This window comes from Cyrtonyx montezumae, unplaced genomic scaffold (assembly GCF_038088225.1).
Source record: "Cyrtonyx montezumae isolate F1298 unplaced genomic scaffold, pur_monq_1.0 scaffold_2, whole genome shotgun sequence".
Classification (NCBI taxonomy): domain Eukaryota; kingdom Metazoa; phylum Chordata; class Aves; order Galliformes; family Odontophoridae; genus Cyrtonyx; species Cyrtonyx montezumae.
In genome coordinates, this window is record NW_027071936.1 from 14470454 (window position 1) to 14489697 (window position 19244).

Below are 19244 nucleotides of genomic sequence, written 5' to 3' on the forward strand. Positions count from 1 at the left end.
CTGTATGTTTTACTTTGTGTAAGATATATTTATAGAGAGACAACAGTCATGATATTTCAGCAGTCCTCTTTCATTTCTTGTAATGGACATACATGTGTAAAAGAAGGCTTTTACTGTGCAAAATTGAATAAATTTCCATGCTCATGGTTGTGTGTTCCTCCGTTATGTGACTGCACTGTGCACGACCATTTTCTGTCCTTCACAAAAGTGAGCCCTTCACAAGGGGAACCAAAGGCCGATGTAAAAGTGTTTCAAAGAGGTGTATTGCATACACTGAACAAGTCCAGGTCTTTCACATTTCATACGGAATATTTTTGGTATGAATGTAGAGCGAGAAGATGACAGAAGTTTTCACATCTTCCTCTGCCTAAACTTTGTGTAGTGCCCTGCTCCAGGACCAGTGCAGGTTAGTGATGAATAAAGTGCTCCACTCCCATGCTGCAAAAGGTAGATGCCACAGCTGTAAGCTTCTCCAACAGCACTCGGGGAGCTATGCCGTTGCCATCTGCCACAAACACTGGTGTGTTTGTAGGTACGGGTACCACAGCAATGCCTGGAGTTTGAAGCATTTGATAAAACTCGCTGTGCAAGACGAGGTTGCACCTGAAATGTATCACTTGAAGGCAGGTGAGAAATGTACAGGGACTGCAGAGAAAATAACTTGTTTAATTCTACTTCTCAGTGTTCAAGGACGCTGCTCAGAACTTTCATGTGACAGCTCCAGCAGCCTTTCCCTCCATACTGTCACAGCCTGTCTCAGAGGAAAATGTGCCTCCATGCCTCCTTTTGTTTTTCTCAGAGGCCCAGAGGATCGAGCCTAAGTTCAGAAAGAATAATCAGGGGCTAGGCTTTCCAAAGGGCTTGGCAGCAACAGTCACTTAAATGTGTCACCTCTGCAGCAGAGCTTTTAAAAACGTGTGTACCGACAGACTCAAAGCCCTGTTCCATATGTATCCACAGGGGAGCCTTTATTGCAATAAATAAATGAAATGAAGTACAAACCCTGTAATGAAAATAGACTAAACACTACAGCAGTTACGCCCTTTGTCATGTATAAGGATACTCAAATTACAGAGATTCCTCCAGGAGTACATAATTTTCCTAGAAGTACATGTAAGTAAGGGTGAAATAGTCTATACCTCAGTAAGCAAAATAAACTGATGCAATATAGCATCTATCAGCGAGACCAGTAAGGAAGATAAAGAGCCTCTTGTACCTGGGAGGCCTCTTCTTCAAAATCCTGATTATATATACATATACAAAACTCTTCTTGACAGCGACTGCTGGGTTTTAATTCTTTAGGAAAGGATCTGTATCCTAGGGAGAATTTAGGCATTTTTCATGACATTCCAGCTCTGTGAAAAGGACTTCGTTGCATATAAAGAAAGTTGCAATATAGCAAGCAGTGTATAAAAACTGTAAGCTCTTACCTCTGGTGCTGGGGAGCATTAACTGCGTGGGGAAGCCAGGTGCACAGCTGTGGTGAGAGGAAGAGGGGCACAAGTGGCTCAGAGGATCCCAGCTGCCATCCCAATGGCATAGAGGGGACAATGCCCTTGTCCTGGGTAGCTGGCACAAAAAGGTCAGCATGATCTGCTCAAAGTGTCTTTCTTTCCATGCTGTGTGAAAAGAGTCACCGTCCCACCCCTAGCTGATGCTACCACACCATGGTGGCTGTTTGTTGTCACAGCTTGGCCTGCTGCTGCTCCTTAGCAGCCTGCTTCATTCTTTCTTCCTTTCTTTCTTTCTTTCTTCATTTTTAATGCTTTTCTAAGCCTTTGTTAGGGCTGGGAAATCCAGAGTGATCTTCTATCCCCTGCAAGTCAATAAAAGATGTATTCTGTTCAGATTTCAAAGCAACCCATCAGAGATTAAATGATAATGGGTTTATTTAGAGCCCGAAGGAATTTCCTTATCACGTATGACGCAACAGCACATGGGAGATTAAATCCCAGAGTACCTTTCAAGGCTATTTTTAATTTGTCCTCAAATAAGCACCGCTTTTTTTAAAGACCTTCCAAAGGAGCAGAGTGGAGCACTCTGTTGTTTTTTGAGATGACTTTGAGCACCGAGCTGCGCCTACATCTTCTCAAGCGGTGCTTATTATAAAATATGTGAAGAAATACGACATGAGTGAAACTGATACTCAGCTATGAGTTTAAAAGGCTTTACACAGGCATCACAAGCGCATGGCACCTGCAGTGGGATTTTTTCAAGCTGCTTTTATCCGCACATCACCCACAGAGGTGTTGCAGCAGCTCTGCAAAGCAGCAGAGGCAGAGTGGATGCGGGCCGACCAGGACACCACGCAGAAAAGCCACTTGCAGGGCGGGCAGCCAGACCCCACCTCGGCTGATGGCAGCACGGGCAACTATCTAATCCCATCCAGCAGCAGGCGGCCAATGGCACCCAGAAATGGGTTCTGCCGGAAAATATCTCAGAGGAGAGGGCTCAGGCGCCAGATATCACCCGGCAGCCGCAAGGAGCCGCCCGCCGCCCCGCCCGCCGCCGGCCATTGGACGCACGCAGCCATTACTCCCGCGGGCGGCGGGGAGGGCTGGATTTCCTTGTCGCCGCGGCGGCAGCGGCGGGGCCGGCGGCAGGTGAGCGGGGCACGGGGTAGCTTGGAGCCTCCTGCCCGCTGTGAGGGCCGCGGGGCGGGCGGAGGAGGCCGTCGGATCGGGTTGGCCGCCTGTGTGGGGCAGCGAGAAGCGCGCAGCTCCCGGGCGCGCTCGTTCCCCGTGGCGCCTTGCGTTCCTCCGCGCTGCGGCGGGCGAGGGGGGAAGGGAGGGACCGAGCGAGCTGTCGCTGTGGGGCCGCGCTGCTGCGGGAGCGCTGCTGGGTGAGTGAGTGCTGCTGGGTGAGTGCTGCCTCGGCCGGAATGGGAGACGATGATTTGAAGCTTCGTTTTTTCAGGACGCTGTCCCTCCGAGGACGCGTGATGTGTTGACTTGCAGCATCTTTGCCTTCTGCGTGTGGAGATGGGAAGGGAAATATCCATCCAAACGTTGAAGCAGCTGTGGTTTATAGAAACGTGCGATGTCTTCGGGAACTTCTTCACAGTGCGGTGATGACTGGCCCAGGCTGCACGGAGAGGTGCTGGAGTCTCCTCTGGAGACATCCAAGACCCGCCTGGACGCCTACCTGTGCAGCCTGGGCTAGGGAGCTGCTTGGGCAGGGAGTTGGACTCAGTGTTCTCTAGAGGTCCCTTCCAATCCCTACAGTTCTGTGATAGCTAAGCTAAATAATTGTCACAGCAGGCCTTTAGGAAGCATCTGGCTGTGCTCAGATGGACATGTGTTGGTTTTGACTCCTGAGTGACAAGTGCAGCTCTGTCCCCTCGGAGCGGAGCTGCACGTGGATTTATCAGCGCAGTGCTTGGAGAATGGGAGGCTGGGACTCGAGGGATGCGCTTTACGTGATCCATCTTCTGTACGGTGTGGCACGCCTCATTGCCAGCTTGAGGGATTGTGACATTTGCGGTGCTTCAGAAAAATCTGGCTGCTAACATGAAGGGATGGGATGCTGCTTCGAGTCGTGTCTCAGCAGGGGGAATAAAAACATCTCTCGCCCACGTTGCCTCCCCTTGCTCAGTGCAGCAGCTTCTCGTGTGGGAAATGAACACGACTAATTCAATTAATTAAGGTGTTTTTAGCATTTTAGATGAAATTAGCAGCTGGAAAGACGAATGGGACCTGTGGGGAGCAGGCTGTTCAGAAACTCTTCTAGAAAGGTATCCGAAATTACTATTTATCTCATGATGTACAGCGTCACTGTAGTGGTGAGGGTTGTACGTTCTCGTCATCTCTGAGGCAGCATCACCTTACGGGGAGTGTGAGCCTTGGTGCTCTGCTCTGAACTGTGGAGGTGCTTTATCTTTTTTAAGGTGGTAATTCCTCAGGCTGAGGGAGGTGGCAGGCTTTTTCTGAGGCAGATCATGAAGTTCTCTTTAAATATAGCTATTGTGTCATGTAAAACATAAGCCCGTGCATGACTCCAGTGTTACCGTGTCCCTATTCTTGGTGTTGGGAGTAGTGTGTCCATTGGGCTTATGTGCCAAGGTCATCCGAGCACAGTGGTCAGCTTAACAGGGCCCTGTAACTTCCTGCTTTATAAACTGGGGATGCTTCGGAGCTGGCCAGTGACAGTCCTGAAGTGTGGATGATTTCAACTGTGCTTGAAAGGAGTAGAGGCTCTGAGAAGTGAATAGGTTACAAGGCATGCTTTGAGCACCTAGTAAGAGAACCTAGCAAGCAGTTTGTGAGAGAAGATGGAACCACTGCAGCTGGAACATGCCCTCTTTTGGCTCGGCCCTGCCTTAACGGAGGTGAGTACACCCGGTGACATGACACGGCCATGGGTGAAGGCAGCTGGTAGGAGACGAGCACTCCTTGCTTAGGGCTCGGATTATGGAAGGCTTTATGGCTAATGCAGCTTGAATTAGCACCAAGCTTTGGCAGCAGCATGCGTGTGTTTCCTGTCTGAGTGGGGAAATCTCCTTTTCCTGAGGAATCTGCGGTGCTGCCTCGGAGCTTACCTCTGCTGTTAGATCCTGTGCTGACATAGCGAGTGCTGCAGTAAATTGCCTTAGTTTAAAACCTTCCATGGTGAGTCATAAGGCTTGATGTCTAGGATGTTTCTTTTTCTCCTCTGCTCTTTTCTTTCTGCTTATGAAATAGGAACCGATTAAAGCCTTTCCTATTTCAAGCAGAGTAAATCTCCGTGTCTTATTAATACAGCATGTTTAACAAATGGCCTAAACATAATGAGGATGGGAGTACAAGAAAGTGTTACTGAAATCTTTCAGATGCTTATTCTGGGATGAGGGCTCAGCTCTTACATGTTAGAAAGCTGTTGTCGTTACTGAGCTCAGACTGTGCAATGAGATGGTCCTCTTGCGTATTGCTCTGTTTTTTTCCCTTCCTGTGTTGCGTTCTCTGAATTCTGAGTTTCACCGAACAAGGCCCAGAAGGCAGTGACGTGAGAGCTTTATCTGTTGCTGTCAGAGGCTGAGCTGTCAGCGTGCTGCTCTGTGTGAGCTGCTTTTTATTGGAAAACCGTGCTGTGGCACAGGGATGCGTGCATGTGAACACACACACTTTTACGTTGGAGGAATGTGTTAAGTTGTTCAAACTGCTTCTTAAGCTGAGTTTATCAGAAATGATGTAGTCCTGTTCTACTAATAACACAGAGCTGCTTGGGTCTGCTGGATTTCAGGGCGTTTCTTCTGCCCAAGAGGTAGAGGTGGCCAGTACTTGAAGGTGCTGACTCAGTACCCAGCTAAGCTTTCCTGGCTCCTCTCTATGTAGTGGTAGAACTGCCTTCTTGTTGTCAGTCCACAAGTATGACAGTCATGCAGGATAAGCTTTTTTTGATTGTTTCCTCCTCCTGCTCAGAGCGGGTCATCTGTGTAGGATTACATGTTGATTATTTGCTTCATCCATGCTCCTTCCCCTGTTTCTCTTCCCAGGAAGAATACATGACTAGCTGAAAAGAGAGAAAATGCTATGCTGGGGTTACTCATCTTTTAGACAACCTGGGATAGGTAGCAACCTCCAGGTCATCATTCCTGAGCCACAAGTGTATGGATTCATTCACGACAGAAACGTCAAGGAGGTGGCATGTGGAGGAAACCACTCGGTGTTCCTGCTGGAAGATGGGGAAGTGTACACCTGTGGCTTGAACACCAAAGGCCAACTGGGCCATGAAAGTGAAGGAAGCAAGCCAGGTGAGTGTGCCTCTTGTGTGTGCTTTCTAACTGTCTGAGGCTGGCAGGCTGAGAAAGTGATGGACGCTGCTTTGTGCTGATTGCCATGAAGCTGGAGCAGCTGACAGAGCTGAAAGTTGTGGCATAAGGCAGTGGTGCTGGATTTTATTTGCTGCCTCTGGAAAGCTACAGATGAGCAGCGTGGGTGGGGAGATGAGTCTGCTCACTTTGTCTGGAAAATGCATCAAAAAGCACAATGGAGGTGGTGTTGGGACATGTTTTGTTACTCGGCGTTACTGTGCCCTGTTACAAAAGGCTGGAGAGGGCTGTGTGCCACAAATGTCCTCTGCTTTCTTTGCAGTTAGGTTGCATCCATACACCAAGAGCAAGCAGTAGTTGGACAGCGTATCTATTTTTTTGTAAACACTGAAGCTGTTCTTAACTTTTTTTATTTTTTTAATGTTGGCCTTGCAATTTGCTTTCTGTTAACTTACTGGTTTTGGCGTGTGGCAGAAACACAGCTATCTCTGTTTCATAATAAAAATCCCTCCCTGAGTAATTAGAGCAGTGAGGCGTCATCTCTACTCCTACTGTCTACTGCTCTCTATACCCTCTGTGGGCTACTGAAGCCCACCTTATTATTTTGTGACTAACATAGATGTACTAAATGAGGGATGGTGAATATTCTATTTACTTGCAAATGTGACCTGACTGATTCAGCTATCTTTTTTTGTTTTTGGAGTGTATTTTGTCCTTTTCTCTCAATCATGAGGTGGTACGTGTTGGCTGCTGGATTAGAAGAGCTGACCTAGGCTTTTTGTCTTGCTTTTCCTGCAGTCTGGACAGTTAAAGTGATTGGGATGTGACACCAACTCCTGGTTATCCTACATATTCTGTTTGTTCTGAGAGTTCCTGCAGTGCTGGTTTCTGAGAAGCTTGTCACTGTGCATGTGAAAATGTGTGCTTCTCCCTCAGCGCAGCACTGCAGGCTGCATCTGTGACTGAGTTCTGCTGACTAGGGCAGGTGGGAGGGATGTGCTATAAAGGAACAGCTTCCTTTTTTAGCTCATGGTGAACTGCCACGGCAGCTTCATTAATAACAGTAAACTGGAGGAGAGTCCCTTCCCACGCTTGGCCTGTGGGGATCCACTTTGGCTTCTGGCATTGGAAACTGCGTTTTTCAGTTCTTCTTTGCAAATAGGAACAAGAAGAATGTATCCCTCATCTTTTAGCCTTCCCTAGTAAAGAGTAAGGACAGTCTGTGCCTTCTGTATAGGAAGACCTGGCATGTCTTCCTATGTTTCTTACTTTCTGTTAGGTGTGGGGAGAGCTATGTGTGGAACAGAGGATCCCGAGCTTCTAGTATGCCTCTAAGGAAGGGAACAGAGGAAATGTATGGAACTGGCAATCTTGCAGCTGCTTTGCTCTGACCTCTGCAGTGTGAACCTGAGGCCTTGTGGTTTTACTGCCTCATGATTTGGCACCCCTACGCAAGGGGCAGCCGGAAGTGAGCTCTGTCTGCTCCCTGTGGCAGAGGACTGACCGTCCCTAAGTGACATTTCAGTAGATGATCCAAATCGCCTGGGTTGCTCTGAATGCAATGACCTCACACTTTTCAAACGTATGTGCACTTGTCCTGAACTTCAACAAGGGGCTAAAACGATCAGAAGCATTGATGCTCACTGTGGAATGCCTAACAGTAAACGGTTTAACAACAGAAAATTCACCTGTCTGTAAGGACTATCCATATGGATCTTCTTATTTTCATCTCTTCCTGGCTGGGAGGAGGCCATGTGGGAGGCCCGGGTTGTTCAGGAGTGAGAAGTGGCAGAGCTGCTGTTTGTTTGCCATGGAAGTGCGCGTGTCCAGCCTCTTGCAATCCCCCTGGATTGGCAGCATGACTCATTGGTGTATTGACCACTCGTTCCAATTTTGTGTTGTTTTCCTTTCTCTGAACAAGATCTGAAACACAAGCCAGGAAATGCCACAAAGTAGGCTTTTCAGAAAGGATATGAGGCAGTTTTGTTCTTGTTTGGACACGGAGCTGAGACTCAGTGTGTATGTAACTCCTCAGAAATCACATATCTTGGACACTTCTGCCTGCTAGCTGAAAACAGCTGCTCCTGCAGCAGAGCTGTGAAGAAATGCTTACTCTTAATACCTGACCTGCCTTGTAAGCAGCTGACTGCCAATATCAGGTCCTGCAGAGGAAAAGGAAGTGTGAGCATCTGTACTTTTGCCGGAATGCCCTTCAAATCTTGCATGCAATTATTCTGCATTTCTTCAGTGTAACATCACTGTGCGTTTCTGGTCTTCTGCCCTGTAAAGTATGTGATTGTTTGGGCTTTGACATGCCTGTTGTGCAGGCCTCTGTTGAAGGACTAAGCAGCACGTCCTTGGGCAGGGAAACATGAAATGTTTCGTGTTTCCCAGGGTTTGTCATATATGTCCCACTTGTGTATTCACATGAGTCACTATGAGCTTCGTGTAAACATACTTCTATTTGTTTTAACACGTGTATATCCAAAAGACCAGTTTGTCTTGTGAAGAAAACAAGATAGTGAAGTGCAGCCAGGGATGAGAGGCTCATTTTGCTCTATGTCCAGCAGGAAGCTGTGAGGTTAGTTCTTCAGCTAATGCCTTCCATTTTTATTTCTGAAGTACTGTTGCTGTTTTCAGGAAGAGCTTTCTTCAAAGCTGTCTTAGGAATTTATGAGTTGGGGTTAGACTTGAGTGTGTACTCTGTAAAGGTGGTGTGGGTGTGTTCAAACTATATCCAACTGCTGTACTTCTGAAAGTTACTAAACCTGATAATAAATAAAGATGCTTTGGTAAATGTTTAATAGGACTGTTAATTTCCTCCCTTTCCCTGTCATCAGGCTTTTTCTCAAGTGGTGATTGTGCTCTTGATTGTAATGTCATTGAAAGCAAGGACAAATGTGCTGTATGGAGTCCGCACCATGCTCGCGTGGCTTTGTTCTGCTCCTGTGCAAATCGCTGCAGGATGGAATTAAGCAGGCACCAAGCAAGGAACCACCAGGTGCTTTTGAACATTCCACCCTCCTTAATCAAAGCCTGGGGCTGCCAAGTGCACTTACAAGATTTAGCCTCCCTTCAGGAGAAAAATAGGAAATGCTCCCGTGAAGGCAAAGTGTGTCCTGCCACGCAGAGCTGATCCAGTAATGTGAAAAGATGGGGACGTAGCGCCTATCCCATTCCAGAAAGTGACATGCAGGATTGAGCACAGTGGGTGGATAAGAGTCAGCTCGTGTTTTACCTCCTAGGGCAGTGACTTGAGCCCCGGGGTAGTCTGGATGTATTCTGGGTTGTTGAGCCCTGGCCAGTGTGTATTGCGCGTGGCTGCTTTAGGGCTGCTGGGAAGGGGTGGTGCTACAGCTGGGGGAGAACTGCGGGGAGGAAATGAACAGATCTCTCTTCCTTGCTGGGAGAGTGCTGCTTTCTAAGTGGAGCTGTCAATTTTATGTTGGTTCCCTTTTCTTTTGCCTTCGTAAGGTTTGCTCAGGAGATGCCACGTGACTACGTTAACCCCTGTGTGGGTATTACAAGCTTTAGGGAAGGGCTTGTTCTTCTTCCTGGCCTGCTGTCCTTGCTTACTGATACTGGCACTAGTCACTGCTCCTACCCACGTGACCAACAGCATTCCTTTGAACCTCATCTGCTTTAGTCCGTCCTCTGCTTTTATTCAGTGAGTCTGCTGTGTTTTTACATTTCTTCCTCTGTAACTAAATTACCAGAGCCTTACAGGCACCAGTGCTGCTCTAGTCAGTCCCTCTGATGGGGCTGCTGCTCCAATTCCTGATGTGAGTGTAGTAGTATCAAACCCATGTGTAGGAACTGAGGCTACATGTCATAAGAGCTTCTCATAATGTATTTTGCTTCTGATTAGAAAGTCCACGTCTACTCCCTTCCCTCAGTGCACAGCAGATTGATCTCAGTATTTGCAGTTGGATGTGTAAAGCCCAATGTCCATAATGGATTTAGTAAACTGCATTTGGCAGAAGTAACGGGAAGTTACATGCTGATGTTAATGTTTGTTTGCTCTCTGTTTCAGAGCTTTTGCTCCTTACCAAGCAAAAGTTGAGAACAAAATGGGTTACCATGCACGGCTGAGAACAGCAAGCAGAAAGAGAGGCCGTTCTCTCAGTAAAAAACTTCCCCCTGCATCTAATAGAAATCTCCTTTCCTTTAGTTTAAAACCATTCCTCTTTGTCCTGTCACATCTACCTGTGTGAAAAGTTCTCCCTCATGTTATAAACTCACTTTAAATATTAGAAGGCCACAATGAGGTCTCCCCTCAGCCTTCTCTTTTTCCAGGCTGAACTAGCCCAAGAAGGGAGCTAATCTCCTTCCATGTAAAAATTACTAGATCTTTTCTCTACTTAGAGAATGGAAAGACTGTTAGGGTGAAGTTTGGATTGCTGTTGGTATCTCATTAAATGTTCAACTGCCTTGTCTTCTGTATTAAAGTACTGTGGATCACACTTATTGTTTTTAAAGCTCAGTCATACAGTGCTCAGACATTCTCACTGTGGATATGGACTGTGTTAACAACGGGGCAATGTGAATAAATTAGCTCATCTGTCCTCAGATTTGCCAGCTGCTGAGATTCAACCCAGGGGAATTTCAATAGTTGTTTTCTCCTCCTCTATGTTTCTGTTGCCATCTATTTCTTATTAGTGTAAGGCGCCTGTTTTAACTGTGTGAGCCCTTTCTTGTTAGAACCATAGAATCGTTAAAGTTGGAAAAGACCTCAATGATCATCCAGTCCAACTGTCTACCTATCACCAATATTTCCCATTAAACCATGTCCCCCAATACAACATGTAGATGTTTGTTAACACCTCCAGGGATGCTAACTCCGCCACCTCCCAGGGCAGCCCATTCTAGCACCTGACCATGCTCTCAGAGAGGTATTGCTTAACATCTTATGCGGTTCTTGCCTGGTACAGCTTGTGGCCATTAATTCATGTTCTATCTCTAGTTATGTGGGAGAAGAGGCTGACCTCCACCTTACCGGAGCCTTTCTCCAGGCAGTTGGAGAGAGTTATAAGGTCTCCCCTGAGCCTCCTTTTCTCCAGACTGAACAGTCTCTGCTTCCTCAGCCTCTTCTCACAAGACTTGTGCTTCAGACAGTTCACCAACTTTGTTACCCTTCTCTGGACATGCTCCAGGACCTCCATGTCTTTCTGTAGTAAGGTGCTGGAGATACAGCCTCACTAGTACTGGGTATAAAGGGGTAATTGCTTCCCTGTTCCTGCTGGCAACACTATTTCTGATGCAAGCTTAGGATGCTGTTGGCCTTCTTGGCTACCTGGGCACACTGCTGGCTCATGTTCAGCTGAGTGTCGATCAACAATCCCAGATCCATTTCCTCTAAACGGTTTTCCAGCCACTCTGCCCCCAGCCTATAGCATTGCCTGGGGTTATTGTGATCAAAGTGCAGGACCCGGTGTTTGGTATTGAACCTCATCCCATTGCCCTCAGCCCAGGAAGGTCCTACAGTGGGGTATGGGTACCTCCAGGCAGATGGACACTTCCTCCCTACTTGGTGTTATCAGCAAACTTACTGAGTGAGCACTCAATCTCCTTAACCGGGTAATCTGTGAAGGTACAGAACAAGACAGGCCCCATCACTGACCCCTCTGAACATCTCTCATGGTTGGTTGCTGGCTGAATTTAACTCACCACCGCTCTCTGGGCTTGGCTGTCCAGCCAGTTCTTTACCCAGCAGAGTGTATCTGTCCAAGCCATGGGATACCAGCGTCGTTAGAAGGATACTTTGGGAGAGGCAGTGTCAAAGGCTTTGCTGAAGTGTAGGCAATACACTGTGTCAGCAGCCCTTCCCTCATCCACCGGGCGGGTCACTTGTTCATAAGAAGATCAGGTTGGTTAAGCAGGACCTGCCTTTCATGAAGGCATGCTAGCTAGGCCTCATCCCCAGGTTATCCCACACAGAGAGAAACGCTCGGGGTGAACAAATGCCTGTTGTCAAGCTGGGGAGGATGTGAGGAATTTGAGGTACATGTCCGAGAGAGCTGAAATCACCTGGAACTTTTCCAAGCATGAAATTCTTCTCACTGGGGAAGAAATCCAGATTTTGCCACTGAAGGTGTCACCTCAGGGCTCTCCGTTGGTTTCAGACAGGAGAAGCCATCTGGTGCTGTCCATGTACATCACAGTCCCCATACGGCTGAAGGATTCCACCTCATCCTCTAGCAAAAGCTTGTTTTGCAAGGAGCTGGAAGCCATGTGTTGGAAAGGTACCAGCAGTCTGATAAACGTCCTAAGAGAATGTGATCAATCATTCACTGCCTGTACATCCTAACCAGTGCCATGTAATTGAGTGCTTTGCGCTTCCAGTACTGTTAGACATTGAACATCTTGTAGTGTAGCTTTTCAGCATTATGGGGACGAAGTATAGGTATAAGTAATTTGGGGAGCTACGGTCTGAAGATGGGTTTTCCAAGAGTTTTGCAGTCTTTGCCTTGCCTTACTGCAGTTTTCATCACTTTCAAATGAAACGCTCTGTGTTACAAAGATGTATACCACACGTTTTCAGCTTTCACTGGATGGAGTGAGCCTGCAGTCCACAGACAGGCAAGAAGGCAGCCCTGGGAACCATCCTTGTCATGATTCAGAAGGGCAAAGTCCTGAAGGAGTTTTACGAAGATCTCAATCTGTAATCCATTTTTTGTTTGATGATAAGATCCGATAAGGCTAAGATCAACAGAAATCAAACCTTGATAGGTCTGTTTATGCTGACAGAAAATGGACAGAAAAAAGAATTGAAAACGAGAACTCCTCTAAGATATGAAGAACTGTTGAATGCCTTCTGAGTGTTGGTGCTGTATTGAAACAGCTGATGGCTTCAGAAATAAAAGACTGGGTCAGTGTGTACTTCTTGGAACTTGTTTTTCTGAGTTTTATGACATGTTGAAACACTATTGCGCAGCTCCTGCAATCCTTCCCCGTTGCTCCCACAGTTGTGCTCTGCTCAGTTTCGTACTGAAGTCACAATACCAAGAACAAACTTCACTTGTTGCACTGTTCATCTGAGTACAGTGATGCATCATTTCTAAGGAAAGAACAGTAATGCTGTGACACTCTGGAAAATAACCAAAATTTATACCAACCACCAAAGCACTTGACGTTTTGAAATAAGAAAGGGAAGGGAGGTCATGAAAAGTCTTTTGCCATCTGCCCAGGGTGCTCCAGTTCCCTCAGGTACAGTGGCAAATAGGATGCTTTTGTCTTTTTGGGCACTGAGGGGAGGAGACCGTAGCCATGTTTGCTCTTGAGATGACATGTGTTTTTTGTGGTTGACATTGACCTGTCCTTGAAAGTGCTGGTTGTTTTAAGTACATGTTTAAAAACAGGATCCCTAAATTATATATGCTAATGAATATAAATTAGGCCACCAGGTGATGCTTATGTGTAAATTATGGGTGAGAGTTAAAGAACAAAGCAACAAAGAGAGCCTTGCAGTTGATGTCTGCTACAGGCTGCCTGATCAAGTGGAGACGATGTAGCCCTTCTCCAGCTACAGCAGCTATCCCCGCAGACACTCATCCTGCTGGGGGCCTTAAACCACCCTGATATCTGCTGGAAAAGTAACACAGCGAGCTGTAGGCAGTCCAGGATCCTCCTGGAGTGAATCGAGAACTTCTTGAGCAGAGTAATTGACAGCCCCACGTGGAGAGTTGCGATACTGGACCTGTTGCTCTACCGTGCAAGTGTACTGATTGATGACTTCAGGACTGGGGCTGCCTGGGCTGTGGGGATCATAGGGAGCGAAGATCACAATCCTGAGAGATTTGGGACTAAGAGTAAATTTTAGGAAAGCCAACTTCCAGTCAACAAAACCTTCTGGTAAATTGTCCTCAAGGACAAGGGAGCGAAGCAGAGCTGGTACATCTTTAAGGGGGCTTTGCTTAGTGCACAAGAACTCTTCATCTCTAGATGTAGGAAGTCAGGAAAGGACAGTGAGAGACTGGCATGGCTGAACTGGGGCCTACTGGTCAACAAGGCCAAGGCCCAGCTGAAGCTAGACTTCACAAGTGGGGCAGAGAGGAACAAGAAAGGCTTCTGTAGGTACATCAACCAGAAAAGACATGTCCAAGAAGACATATCTCCCTTAGTGAGCAGTACGGGCAGGCTCATAACAATGGACAAAGAGAAGGCTGAGGGACTCAGCAACGTTTTTGCCTCAGTCTTTGCTAGCAAATGCTTTTCATACACCTCTCTAGCAGATGATTAGGATGGTGGGGAGGCAGACAGACCCAGGCCTCGGGGTCTTCTAGAGTGCTGTGGGCTCACTGCATACAAACTGCTCCTCTGTAACTATTAATTGAGTGAAAGGAAGCACATATTGAAATAGCATTTTGTCCTCTTATTAAATATATGGTTAAAGAATCATCACCTGTCTCTCCCATAGCACACCTTAAGGCTTCTTTGACTTCCCATTTTCAGGCTTTCAGACTCAGAAGGTTAGCCTTCCTAGGAGTGCTTAGGAATTGTCCCCTTTAAATTGATTTAAGATATTTAAATCGATCTGTGTGCAGATTTTGGTGCTAAGTATGTTAATGATGCGTGTCTAGATGCCCTTGATGCTGGGTGTCATTTCATAGAACTATAAGTGGTACGTCACTGTGGGACTTCTAATAAAACTAATCATTGCTTTTTAGCGTTTAGAGTGAATCTCTGTCTACCCTGAAACATTTTTTCAGGGAAGAAAAAATCCATCTTTTCTTCCATTTGGGTTGTGAGGACTTCTGCCATCAGATGTGTGCCATTTCCAATGCTTTGCTGCATAACGGAACCCTTTCATGTCTGAAAAAGTCTGTGTAATGAATAAAAGTAGCTTGTTGATGTTGTAAGAGTAGTTGCCAAACATTTCAATTGCTTATGTCATGATAATGAAAAAATAAATTGTGGGCTGTCTCCCAAAGGAAGATTTTTTTTTTCTCTTTTACTCTTCTGTAAGGTCCTCTTGCTTTTTATATTACTAATTTTTGTGAGCTTCTGACTGTGATAGAAATAATAATAGGTTGATAATAGGTTTGGAGCTGTTCCAAGCTTAGCACCGGGGGTGTTGTAACGTGTCTGTTTTCATCCATCAAACAGTAAAGCAAAAGACAACTGGATTGATTAACTTTTTGGATGACTTGTCTTCATTAGGCATATGAGGTGTGGAAGGCCAAATGTGTTTTGTAGGGTTTTTAAACTGCATGTTTATGTCTGCATGTAGATGTGTGACGAGTCCTGTGATGGAAGTGTTTTTCTGTTTTTTCTCAGAACTAATTGGAGCCCTGGCAGGGCAGCACATAGTGCACGTGGCCTGTGGAGAGTCCCACAGTGTGGCACTCAGCGACCAGGGCCAGGTCTTCTCCTGGGGCGCAGGCAGCGACGGGCAGCTGGGCCTCACCACTATAGAAGATGCAGTGACGGTACCAAGGTAAATCTTCAAGTGGTTTGGGTTTCCTTATGGCACCCACTTGTGTCAGGGGGTTTTCACTTTCCAGCCTGTAGTTGCTGGGATTGCTGCTCTCGCTCTTGCTCAGGAGCATTTTCCATGTACCAGTTCAAGTTCATTTCCCTCTTAGCCCTCCTTGCGTACTAGACAAGTTCTGAAGAAGCACAGTTAGGACAGCTCTTCTGATCTACAGTGCTTGAGGCGCAGAGGAGAAAGAGCATGTTCAGCTTCCTCAGTGAAAAATATGACAGTGTTTTCTGCATTACAGGGGGTACTTGAGAGAGGACCCTAGAACAGAAATGCTGTGTAGTATGTTTGTACTGCACTGTATCTTTGAGATAGGAGCCACGTTTCAAGAATGAGCAGAAAATATGGATAGGTAAACTGGTGCCTTGGTTCTAAAACTCTTGCATTGTATGCATTGTATCTTTGGCTTATCAGCAGCGCTGTTAACACAGCCTATTGCAATTCTGAATAGTGAATGTTGCCCAGAAATGTTATAGAGGTGCTCAGTTTTCTTCATTGACATGCTTAATGCATCTTATCTGTCTCAGAGCAGTAACTGTGTTAAGAATAAGGATATACAGATGGTGCTGGGTCCGGTGGCAGACACCACGGCTCCTCCATCCAAAGCATTTCACAGAGTATAGGCCTCGACTCACTACCATAATAAAGATAACTGCTCTGTTTGTTGTTAATGATGTTGTATCATGCTGTGTTAATAACAGATGTGTTCCGACTCTTATTCTGCATATAACTATATATCCAATTCAGAGCTAGAAGAGGAGCTCTGGGACACTTGTCTATATTTAAAGGAAAAGAGTTCCAGTTGTGAAACCATACTCATTTGATCTGAAGAGCTCTGTGGGAAGAAAGCTTGTTACTTGCTGGCAGATCTGATATAAAAAAGGAGAGAGAGGCTCAGATGCCAGTGTGACAGTGCCGTTTTAAAAATAACATTTTTGTGAAATAACTCGAACCTTGATGTGCTATTCTCTGTGCAAAGCAACGAGGAGGTTGTGGTGCTGTAGCTCTTAGAAACTTTTGTGCCCTTGGCATGAATGACACGAAAAATCTCAGTGCCCGAAAAAGAATAATAAGAGAGTTGCTGAGAGACCAGATTTTTTTCACCGTTTTCAGATGTCTAGGGTCTTCTTTATAGCAGTAAAAATTGTTGGAGTTGATAGTCCTATGTCTAAAGGTCTTCGTAGGTTCACATCTGTGACCACTATTACCTCCAAGATTCTGTTCTTCTCAGAACTGTAGGTTATATGTCTGCTTAGAAGAAGCACCCAAATGGAATGCTAATTGCACTTAATGTGATACTGTATCTGTAGATAGTTTTTATTCTAAAATAATGTCATCTTCTTTAGGCTGATAAAGAAACTGAACCAACAGACGATACTGCAGATTTCCTGTGGAAACTGGCATTGCCTGGCTTTGGCAGCAGGTACTGCAGCATTCGTTATTTGTCACTAAGATTTCTGCTCTTGTTTTGCTCCGTGTCCAGGTGGCATATTTCCAAGGACATCCCTATCTCAACTGTTTTCAGGGCATATGGGAGACAATGAAATAGATCAGATACCATGTATATCGTAGAGGAGTGTTGCCAATACTGTCAAGAAAGGAAATATTACAGGCCACCAACTGCCTCACTGTTGAATGATGGCAAGAACACTTGAAAGCTTTCCATCTTGATATATGTAGGTCACTCCAAAAATAATGCCTCCTATTTATTTTCAAGGAAGCTAAATAGATACAAAGAGCACAATAACACTGTTTGATAGAGCAGATTTTCAGTCACTACTGAAATTAGTTTTCAGTCACTGTTATGTTCAGTCACAAAACACTATTTTGTCAGCATAGTTGCACCACTAGCTATGCATTTTCACCAGCAGCAAACAAGAACCTGCATGCCACGTTGTAAAAATCTGCACCAGTGGTGATGACTCATGATGGGGATGATAGGGATTTGATTTAGTAGTTGGGTAGGGATAGTGATAGGAGAATGGTTGGACTAGATGATCTTGTAGGTCCTTTCCAACCTTATGAACCTATGAACCTATGACTCAGTGTTGCTGTGGACACTGCTGAAGTGCACCACTCACAGCCTCACTGTGCTCACATCCACTGTTTGCTCTCCATGAGTGTTGATGAATGTCAGTGGGTGCCATTTTTTCTGAGTGGAGGAATTCAGTTCTTTACCTTTGCTTCATTGTAAAGGTACATTTGCTTCCATGTCAGGCACCATTTTGTCAGAGTGCCCCTCTGCTGTGCAGCAACAAAATGTAAGGGAACATTGGTAGGAAGGTTCAGCCTCTCCTTCCATACCAGCGGCATCTGCCACTGACATCACGGGCCAACCTAATAAAAAAGGAGGCATTACTTTCAGAGCAGCCCTTATAGGCAAATTGTGGAGTTAATTCCTTTGTGTCAAAGTTATCCATGTCAGTTCCCTTTCTGAACGCAGCTGGGATTATATTTTAGCAAAGAATATCTTGCTTGATTTTTCCTTCATGAGGTTTGGGTGAGAAAGAAGCCCCCAGTGCTTGTACTTGTTCATTTTGACAAACTCCCTTGTCTGTTGACCAGCTTTTATTCACCGTTCTCTTTCTTTCTTGCTTGCTTTCTTTCAGATGGCCAGTTCTTCACATGGGGGCAGAACAGCTATGGTCAATTGGGCTTGGGGAAAGAGTGTCCCTCCCAAGCAAGTCCACAGCGTGTCAGGTCTCTTGATGGGATCCCTTTGGCCCAGGTTGCTGCAGGTGGAGCACACAGTTTTGCCCTCTCTCTCTCAGGAGCTGTGTTTGGCTGGGGGAAGAACAGCTCAGGACAGCTGGGACTAAGTGACGAACGAGGTATTCAAATTGTTCTCCTAGGTGAAAGAAGGTGTTTTTTTTCCTTTGTCTGAGTGCAGCTTTTCTTTCTGCATTGGCAGTCTGTTTTTACTGAGCAGATGTGTAGACCTCAGGAGAGGGCAGAGAAACAGCCTCTGGTGGGCATTACTGGGTTTTTGTTCTTAGGAAACACATTTTTCCCCTCTGTTTGTCAGTGAGAATGAAGTAATGAAAATCCAAGAAAAAAAAAAAAAGAGAAAAAAAGTCTTTGAAATGTGAATGTCAAGATGCAGACACCCAAGGAAGTGCTTTGATTTTTTTATTCTTCCCTCAAGATCACTGTGTCCGTACTTTGTTTGAAGTTGATGTGAAACAAAGGCTCTCCAAGTGGAGCAGGAGACCGAGCCCATCTCCTGATTTGCCAACATATTTTTGAGTGGTGAGCACCAGTATGCTACAAAATGATGGCAACACAAATTGTCTCAGTACTGTAAAACAGTGTATGAAAGATTTTCTTTGAAGTTTCAGGTCAATCTCTTCATCGTTTTCTGCGTAGTTTCTGAGTTACTAAACAAGTTACTGTCTATAGATAGATAGGATGTACAGCACATATGAGTGATTTATTTTGCATGAGTAAGTACAAGAGGTGCATATATTTATAAATATTAGACTGTGTAGGAGCTTATTAACACTGTATGATGCAAGAGAAAAGCATTACTTCATATTTTTGTCTATGTATAATGGAGTGATGCAATTTGACAACCCATCCTACCAACTGAAACGTAAACCAGCCTGTAGTTTAGCACAGGGCACTCAAATGTATTAAACATTTCACCTTGCTTTGCACTTTTATGAATATAAAACATAGTTGTAAGACTTGTAACATTTTTTGCACCCTCTCAAAAATGCTCCACCTCTGTTCTCTGTGCTGTGTGTCAGCTAGAATGTCGAGCTAGTATAGGACTGTGTTCTTTCCTTGCAGACTGATAGATGCTTCTATCTCAACAGAGCACTGTTAGAAATGCTGCAGCTTATATATGAGAATGCTTATTTTGACATGGGGCTATCTTAAATAAAAACATAAGGGGCATCTGCTCGTGGAGCTGTGTTGGCTAGAGTTCACACTGCTAGCACGCAGTAAGTGGTGCTGCCATAAGGACTTGGCATTTGAGCTGAGTGAGTCATGGTAAGACAGAATTCTACTCAC

The 19244-nt window shown here is 45.6% G+C and overlaps 1 protein-coding gene across 9 annotated transcripts in view; it reads left to right on the top strand.

Moving 5' to 3' along the window:
* Positions 1 to 2514: 2514 nt before the first annotated feature.
* HERC3 (HECT and RLD domain containing E3 ubiquitin protein ligase 3) overlaps positions 2515 to 19244 on the top strand; it is a 38892-nt gene continuing 22162 nt past the window's right edge. For 5 of the 9 annotated variants that reach the window (XR_010622210.1, XR_010622211.1, XR_010622212.1 and 2 more), the window contains exons 1-5: positions 2515 to 2603; positions 5471 to 5728; positions 15023 to 15182; positions 16574 to 16650; positions 17837 to 18058. Coding sequence is in view for 6 of the 9 variants with exons in the window: in XM_065736422.1 (XP_065592494.1) it covers positions 5503 to 5728; positions 15023 to 15182; positions 16574 to 16650; positions 17837 to 18058 (685 nt within the window). In the remaining 3 variants the exon portion in view is untranslated. Of the gene's footprint in view, positions 2604 to 4064; positions 4328 to 5239; positions 5262 to 5285; positions 5343 to 5470; positions 5729 to 15022; positions 15183 to 16573; positions 16651 to 17836; positions 18059 to 19244 lie in introns of those variants that run through there. The other 4 variants (XM_065736426.1, XM_065736423.1, XM_065736425.1 and 1 more) reach the window with 4 other exon arrangements.